Source organism: Nicotiana tabacum, chromosome 15 (assembly GCF_000715075.1).
Source record: "Nicotiana tabacum cultivar K326 chromosome 15, ASM71507v2, whole genome shotgun sequence".
Lineage (NCBI taxonomy): Eukaryota > Viridiplantae > Streptophyta > Magnoliopsida > Solanales > Solanaceae > Nicotiana > Nicotiana tabacum.
This window is the reverse complement of record NC_134094.1, coordinates 132,239,928-132,249,643: the sequence shown is the minus strand read 5'-3', so window position 1 is coordinate 132,249,643 and position 9,716 is coordinate 132,239,928. Positions and strand designations below refer to the sequence as shown.

Here is a 9,716-nt window from a genome sequence, read left to right as displayed (position 1 = left end):
GATTTAATAGTGATATGTACATTCAGCGATGCAAGAACAGTATCAGCACTAATATAAGTTTTCTTGTTCTATTTGATTCTCGTAAAGGTGTGTTTTCTCTTCCCCTGGAATGGAACCACCTGGCTAACTATATTCAGGATAAGTAGGATGCCGTCGAGATCTGCCAGTGCATTGATAGAGACTACATAAACAAGACTTCACCGACAAGTAAAAAAAGGCAAAAAAGATGTTAAAAGTATCATGACAGAAGTATATTGACAGTTTGATGAAAACATAAGTCCAAATGAAACATGGGTATTCTGTTGCTGAACCACAAACATAACATCAAAGCAATAGAAAGTACTAAGCAATCTGAGAGATACCTTTGAGAAAATGGGCAGCATAGCAGACCAATCAAAGCTCCATTATTCATCAGTGGTACGAATCGTGAGGCCTGGTATTCCTCTTGTCTTTATCCAATCCTCTTGATCTACTTGACATCGAGCTGCAACAATTTCACTTCCTCTGACATCTATCTTCCGGAGAGAAATAGGCATCCTTTCTGGCAATTTCCCTACTGCCGGGCACTTTTTGATCTTTAATATGGTGAGAGAACCGAGGATGTCAAGAGAAGGTAAACTTCTTAGGCTGGGACAATTTTTGCATATGAGAACACGAAGAGAAGGCACGTCCCCAGATATTAAATCCACCAATCTTGTCAGCGTCAACATGTTCCAAAATTTGAGTGACTTCAGTGATGGGAATCCCTGAAAAAAACCAGCCTGAGCTTCTCTTACCAAAGGCATATCTTCAATGCAAAGAGATTCAAGGAGCTGGAGATGTCCAAGAACTGGGAGCGACGGGCAATCATCACAGCCCTTCAAGTGAATGCTTTTAAGATTGAAACCTGAATCGATCAACCAACGTTGAGGAAATTCACAACCATAGTAGCCTGTTATTACCAATTTCTCCAGATTTTCATGAAACTTAACGTGACCAAGGACAACTAGTGTATCATGCCCAACTCTACGAACGACCCATTCCAACTCAAGTTCGTTGAGCAACGACATCATGTGTAAGTTGGCCTCTAATACCTGAGTTTCATCTTTTACATTTTCAAATCCGAAGAGGTGAAGTGATCCCTTGAGAAATGTCATTTTCTTTAGTTCCACAATAGTATAACCTTCAGCTTCACTAACCACAAATGTAGACAGGGTTTGAAGATTTGTTAATTCTACAAATTTTGATGGCATGTTCTCTATTCGCCAACACTTATCAAACTGAAGATGCCGAAGGTTTCCCAGATTCCTCAAACTTGCAGGGAGATAACAAAGTTCTTTGCAACTATTCAACTGAAGTGTCTGCAAATAAAAGAGTGTACCTATTGATTCTGGTATACGTCGTAAAAGATTACCAGATAGATTAAGGTAACGAAGGTACATTAAATTGTCAATTGTGTCTGGCAGCTCAACAATGTGCCCATGACTCAAATCCAGAACTCTTAGCAGACTAAACTTTTGGAGGAGATAAGTTGTTGCCTCACCAACACCTGCGTCGACATTCCGACATGTCAAGAGGAAGGTCCGCAATCTTTCACACTTGGGGAATTCCTCCATAGATTTAACTGACACCAAATTGTTGCAACAGAGCGACAAATGACGAATGCTTCCAAGTGAAGGGGAACATGTTGGATTTTCATCCTCAATCTGCAAACATATGTCTGTAGAAATAAATTGAGCCATCTCGCGAAAGAAGTCATGCATTTTGTATATCTTCTTCTTTTCTAAGTAAAAAAATGACCTCCCAGCTAGATCCTTAAAGTACTGCTTACCAATGCATTCCAAAGTTATTTCACCCATAGGCTGAATGAGTCCTTCGGCCAACCACATCAAGACTAAATTGTCCTCTTCAAACTTATAACTTGCAGGGAATAGAGCACAGTAAGCAAAGCATTTCTTCAATTCCGCAGGAAGACAACGGTATCTAATTGCTAGAGATGGAAAGATAGCATCTCTACACTGAGTCAAATCCCACAAATCACTTTTCAAAATCGCATCCCACTCCTCATAAGGAAGGCAACTCATTGTACTCGCAAGCACATTTGCCGCCAAAGGCAAACCTTTGCATTTTTTAGCTATTTCCAGCCCTATTGCATCAACATTCTCCCCTGCGCCAATAATGTTGTTGAGAATTGCCCTTTGCCTTATTATATTCCAGCAGTCCATGTCATGTAAAAAATGTAGGAGGTACGGGTCTGAACCAACAACATTTGATACTCTTCTACTTCGAGTAGTAATAATAACCTTACTACCATTGTAACCAAATCTTAAAGGAGCGGATAGGATTTCCCAATCACTGTCCTTCTCGCTCCAAAGGTCATCTAACACAAGCAAAAATCTTCTACCACAAAGCAATTTCTGAAGTGTTACTTGAAGTGGGTCCAAGTCCATGAGTGTGCAACTTGTCTTGGTGGCTGACTCAATGATTGATTTTGTGACTCTAACCACATCAAAATCCATAGATACCGAGACCCACATCCTCAAATAGAAGGACTTTATGACTTGTTCATCATTGTAAACAAGTCGGGCAAGTGCCGTTTTGCCTATCCCTCCCATACCGACAATGGGAATTATGGATAACTTGTGCCTAGGCATATATATATCACATAGTAACTTCTCTACAATCTCTGCCTTTTGAATCTCTCTTCCAACAATTAAGGATTTACCAACAAATGAAGTGCTGCTGGAGGATGTCACTACTTCTGTAGTCTTTTCAGATTTGTGTGATTCAAAACTCAAGAGTTTGTCCATTTCCCCTGCAAGATCTTCTAACTTTTCTCTCAATTTGCTAATTTGACGCGGCACGTTTAGTTTGCCCGACGACAAAATTTTCTTGCGTAAAGGGTGTTCTTCTTGAGATGAAGAAGCATTTGCTGCAACTTTGACCCTATTATGATGATCCAGTTCTAATGAAATCTCATCTAGGAGATCATCAGCAAAACAGGCAAGTGTCTTGATATCTTCGAGCCAGAGCTCCCATGCCTTTTTGCTTCTTTCGCTTGAGAAACAATTACAATGGCCATCCTCCACCCACTCAATCATAGCCATTACTTTTGAGACGCATCTTTCTAACCTTCGTAACTCAGCATCCACGTTCCATAGTTTGCCAATTTCCGATACAGCAAACTTGGCTATGCCTTCAAATAGTATTAAGGCTGCACCAGCAATAAACCCTGACCTCACCTCTTCTTTGAAACCCATGCCCACATTCAAAATGCACGCCTGACATAAAATCAACCATTAGCTACTACAAGCGGTGAAAACAAACCCACAATATTGTTCCATAATACGTAGTAAAACAAACCCATAAAGATGAAATCTTTTCTTTATTTAAAAGAAACACATTGGACAGATATAAGCAAAATGCAGATCAGTACAACCATGCATAATGTATAATGGTATAAGTAAAATACAGGAAAATGAAGACAATAAATAGGCACCTTTAAGAAATGCAAGATGAAACACTACTCTCACTGTCTCCTGCTAGCTCGTTCGAGAAACATTACTCCCTCTGCCTCCTCCTAGCTCGCTCTTTGGACGAAATACCCTAGTATTTCGCACCCTGCGTATCTTTTTCAAGAAGGATATTTTCTTCTCCCCAGTTACTAATAAGCGCGCCTATAAATATCCTTTTAATTTATATGAAAATTTACTACTCAATACTTGACGTACATTCTATATGTTGAGCATTCTTTCCTTTTTTTCAAAATAGAACTATAAATTTATACTAATAGTTAGAAACAAAAAACAATTGTTTTCCTTTTCCCTCACAACACATATCTTAGTAGAGAGCACTCATTTTGTCCTAGTTTATGTGTTAGCATTTTGGAGTTCGAGAGTCAAACTTATTAATTTTGATCATGAGTTCGGATATAGAATATTTATTTGAAAAGTCATCCGGTAATTACAATTGGTGTAATTACACAATATAGTAATTACGATGACATGTTTGTTTGTCATAACGTAATTACAATGTAATTACAAGCGTATTTTGATTGCACAAGTGTAATTACATAATTATATTTAATTTTAAATAAAATAATTATCAAAACTTAAAAGTTAATATAATAAACATATGCCTATAAATGATTTTTTATAAGTATAAATGATAATTGGTATATAAGATGCATATTTTTTGTTGAATATACATTAAGCAGTAATCATATATTAATTACTAATCTTGTAAAAATAATTGATATATATATTTTTTAAATTAATAATATTTAGGTTAATTAATTATAAAAACTAAAAATATAAATTTTGTAAGAACATCATGTAATGCATGTTTGATAAAATAAATTAATATTTATAAATATAATGGCATAATATTATTCAAATATTTGACAAAACTAATCTATTACTTCTAACTAAAAAATGGACATCATGCAATGTGAAGTGTGTGTGTGTGTATATATATATATAAATAATAAAAAAAAATAGTTTAACATATGTCAAATTCCAACATAATAAAAATAAGTTCCAATACAACTTAAGATTAGGAAACATAATAAGTTTAGAGAAATTTTCAGAAACCACTATTGTTTAGTGGCTATTAATTTCCTATAGCTGTCATTTATATAATTACTTCCTATAGCTACTATTCAGTTGTTACGTGACTGTATTTGCTATATTCGCGCTATTGTATTTATGAATGCAGTAGCAGAAATCGCCTAAAAACAGGGAAGTCTAGCTGTGCGCGACTGTATTCACTGTATTCGCGCTACTGTATTCATGAATACAGTAGCGTAAATCGCCTAAAAATATGGGTCCAGTTGTTTAAACGGAAAGAGGATCAATTGACGTGTATCATTCTTTATTTAACTCACCAAAATCAATTCTAAAAAAAAATCGTTGCTACTATGCTGTATTTCATGTATTTATGCGGCTTTATTTATAAATATATTGAGGTAGAAAAAATAAGGATTACAGATGTTTAATTATGTATTTTATGTATTCGCACGAATGTATTTATAAATACAGTGAGATAATCCGCCTAAAAAAATAGTGATTATAGGTGTTTAATAATTGAAAGCGCAATATTGAATTATATTCAATTTCACTATATTGAATTTAATTGTATTCAAGCAATAAAAAATCAAGAAAATAAGGGGCATACCGTTCTATTTAATTTTATTGTATACATTGTATTCAATTCACAGATATTCACTATTATACATTGTATTCAATTTACCGTATTCAATTCGACTGTATTCAAACAACATAAAATCACAAAAATACATTGATATTCGGTTGTATTCAAAAAATACAGACCTTCGGAATACATAAATACGGGCGAAAAATAATATATTTATACAAAAATATAATGTATTTGAGTGAATATGTATATAATGCAATGTATTTGTATCATTGTATGTGACTAAATAGTAAAGAAGAGAAGAAAGTTCGCCGGAGATGGCGTTTTCCGGCCAAGCAGAATATTGTATGCATTGTATTAAAACTAAAAATGGAGACGAACAAATACCCCGGCCCTAAAATCTTCTCCGGCGTAGAAAATATTGCAGTATCTGTCGTTCATGTTACACTTCCCATACTCTACTCGGATTATTCCGGCATCGTTTTTGCTCCCCGCGCAGTGGCCCCAGCCTCAGAGCGACGAGCTCCTCCTTGCTATGGAGGAATCTGATTTTGAAGAAAAGGTTTGTCTGTCCCCCTCTTTCTCCCAACAGTTTAGAAGTATTTTTAACTGCAGTAATCCTAGGGGATTCGGCCAGAGAATTCACGATTAGAAGCAGGTATTATGCTCGAAGAGAGAGAAGGAAGAGAGAGAGAGAGAGAGAGAGAGAGAGAGAGAGAGAGAGAGAGAGAGAGAGAGAGAGAGAGAAAATTGTGTGTTAATTGAAAGAAAGAGAGAAAACATAAATAGCGTATTTCACGCCTTAATGGTAGTGTATATCATAAACACCTATTTTTCTATAAAATATAAAAGTAACTATAGAAAATAATATTTTAAAATAGTTTTAGACTTTTTATTTATAATAAATAGTGTGTATACCTTTGCTATAAGAAGAAAAATTTCAATAAGTTTATAATATCATTCAACAACGAATATAGAAACTACTTAAGGCCCTAAGTTTATATCAAATTCAATTACATGGTGGCTTTCCAAACAAGCCCTAAGTTTTTTGGAATAAAACTTATATATGAGAGAAACTACTTAAGAAGCAATGTAAGCCACTATAATTAGCAATTCAAAATATCTAAAAGACATCTAAAAAATTACGATAAAAAAAAAAACTCATTGGACTCTCAAATCCGAACACTGTTACATAAATTGAGATGGGAGAGTAGCCGATCCTAGGTTTATTGCTTCGAATTTAGTAAAACTTTGATTATGAAACATTAGTTTACTACATTTAGTTATACTCTATTTTATTTCATTTTATGTGAATCTATTATTATTTGGGAAGTCAAACAATATTTTCTCTATCAATATTATTTGTATATAATTTTTAAATGTTTGAATTGTTAACCATGTGACGTATAGTATTTTTTAATGTAATTTTTAAATATGTAAATTTTATTTTAAAAAATTAAAATTATATCCAAATTCACATTGAAAATTAATCAGTTTAACTCTCGTACTCCAAAAAAGTTCACGTAGGCTCGAATGGAGAGAGTAATAGTTTTAATTTGTTGTTTCTCATGAAAAATATTAACTACAAATTTGGTATAAATGACTTTGTTACATTTTTTCTAGTGTTTGATAAATAAATAAAATATTATCCCAATAATATTCATATATATAGTTAGGCAAACATTATCAACAAAAAAGGAGGGGGTGTTGTTGGGGGCGGGGGGGGGGGTGCGAGGGGAATGGGGCTGTGTGAGGGGGTTTGCGGGGGAGAGGGGGGGGGGGTGAATTGTAGATAATCAATTTGGATTGCCACTTATGGACCTCGTTTGTTATTTTATTTTTTTGGTAATTATGAATTTGGGAAAAATTATGTACTCCCTCCATCTCAAATTACTAAAAATAGTTGTCTCATATTATTTGTCATTTTAAAAGTTTAAGACAAAATTGATTAATTTTTTCCTTTTTTACCCTTAGTAATAATTGTTCTTGAAGATAGAGATTACACATAAATAGAATAAATATTCAATAAAAAAAAATTATATCTTAAGACATAAATAAGGGTAGAATAGTCTAATTCATTTCTTAATTAATATTTTTTAAGGGGGGTGTAAAAAAGAAACACGACACATAACATGAGACGGAAGGAGTAATTATTCACCCCTATAACAGACCTCATCTTTTAAACTGCTAACATCTACCTTCACCTCACCCCTATTATATTTCTATATCAATATCACTAATGGTAATAGTTCAATTGTTGCAACTATCCATCTATCTTGATATTACAACTTCCTTTGCAATGGATAGAAAACTGATTCATGCTTCTCAGCTCTTCGTATGAATATCTAGTTGCTTCAAACACTTCTCTTCCCCGCCCACCCAGAGGTGGAGCTAGGATATAAATCGTTATCCTTTTAAGTTACTGAGTTCTAAATAAATGATTTGTATAACTTCAATAAATATCTTAAGAGAAATACATAATTTAAAAAAAGCTACTGAGTTCGAGTGGATCCACATTTCACACTCTGGTTCCGCCCCTGTCCTCACCATTGTGTTGGATTAATCTCCCACGTCAGATTGTCTTTGATATAATAGGTACGAATCCATTGGATCCACAGCCTATCCATTGGACCTCGTTTTCCTTTTTGCATTTCCTGATTTTTAAGGAAATTATTTTCCTAGAGAAAATATTTTTCATAACATGTGGATTAACCAAACGTGAAAAAATTAAAATACCTTAATGTTTTTATCCAAACCAAACACACCCTTAATTTCAAGACTTTCAACATGTTTTTGTGTTCCTTGCCTGGCCTTTTATATTTATTATAGTCTACAATCATGTTGTTACGGTAAAGGATGAACAAAAATTTAGAGCTCTGATTGAGACACTAGAAATTACATGTTTGACCAAGATTTCAAAATCTACTTATTTTGAAAAGTATTTTGTTAGAAGTACTTGTCGAAAAATACTTTGGAAGAGTAACAATTTATGTTTGGCTAATGCAATCGTAGTATATCGAGCTTCTCTGTGTGTCCAAGCTTCTTAAAAAAGAACACAACGTTGAATTTGTAACCGCACCTAAATGAGACAAACACTGTTAAAAAAATAAAATATAATATATATATATATATATATATATATATGTCTGATGGTCTTTTGTATTGCAAATTAAACTATTCTGGGTCTTTAAGATTTGAGGGAAATTATGTTATATATATATATATATATATATATATATATATATATATATATATATATATATATATATATGTCTGATGGTCTTTTGTATTGCAAATTAAACTATTCTGGGTCTTTAAGATTTGAGGGAAATTATGTTGTATAATTATGCGACATTCATTATATGAATCTTTTGTATTTGTATTTATTCAGATCAGTTTCATTCGAAAGAATTATTATGATTAAACAATTTTTTCTATATCTGTGAACCAATCATTAGGTGATTTTTTCTATATTTATCCAATCATAGTAGATAAAATTACGCGTACCTTGTGCGGGTGAGAGATAATGGATATTCCGTGAAATTAAAGTTCCATTTAACTGTGACTAGTGTTTTTTATTGTGTTAGTACATACACAAATTTGTAGAATGCAACAACAATAGCAACAACGCATATAATATTCAGAACGATGAGATTTTCTATCATATTTTTCTTTTGTTTTTTTATGCTTATTCTCGGTGGTCTTTTTCCTATTTTGTAAAAAGAGATTCAATGACCAAAGAAATAAAAAAAAATAAGTAAAAGACATAATCGAATATGATAGAGGTGTCCAATGAGAACTCATGTTAATTTGTTGGGCAAAGATCACTTTTAGATCGCCGTCGAAATTATTTATATCCGGTAGTTATAAAAATATATAAAATTTATATATCTTTTGTATATAACATTAGGGGTATTCATAAAAATCCGAAAAACCGAACCAAACCGAAAATCGAACCAAACCGACCAAAAAAAACGGACACTTTTGGGTTTGGGTTAGTTTTGATTTTGAATTTTAAAAACCGATCAAATTAGGTTTGATTTTGGTTGTAACCAAAAAATAACTGAAAAAATCGAACCAAATCGACTATATAAGTAGTTATTTAAATTTATTCTTACACCTATAAATACATATGTATATTTTTATACAAAGTTCCTAAAAATTTATGGTAGTTATTAATCGTTTGCACTTTTAGTCTAGTTCTTTGCTATTATAATAATCTGGTTCTTTGACTTTATATTCTAGTTTGATTGGTAGTTTTCTCTTGCTAAGTACAAGAATCAATTTCATGTGATAAATAATCTATTTCTAATTGAGTCCTTAAATTATTCATCACTATTTGATTATCATCAATATATCTTGGTAAATGATAGATTTCTCAAAGAGCAACTGGCTTGATAGTATTACGTTGAAAATATAGTCGCTGGAATATGTGTTTAATAGTGTATGTCTCTTACTTAAGAAAAAACCGATAAATAATAAAAAAAAGCCGACAATAAACCGAATCGATAAAAAATCGACATAATTGGTTTGGTTTGGTTTTGTTTCAATATCTGAAAAAAGATTTACTTGGTTTGGTTTCT

At 32.9% G+C, this 9,716-nt stretch overlaps 1 protein-coding gene across 1 annotated transcript; it reads right to left on the bottom strand.

Annotated features, from left to right (window-relative positions):
- Positions 1 to 404: 404 nt before the first annotated feature.
- Positions 405 to 3,239, bottom strand: LOC107770730 (disease resistance protein RGA2-like). Its single transcript, XM_016590062.1, has one exon. It carries the CDS (start codon positions 3,237 to 3,239, stop codon positions 405 to 407), a length of 2,835 nt encoding a protein of 944 aa, XP_016445548.1.
- Positions 3,240 to 9,716: the final 6,477 nt, after the last annotated feature.

Coding starts and splice junctions, on each gene's coding strand:
- LOC107770730 (XM_016590062.1), bottom strand. CDS start 3,239: ATGGGTTTCAAAGAAGAGGTGAGGTCAGGGTTTATTGCTGGTGCAGCC.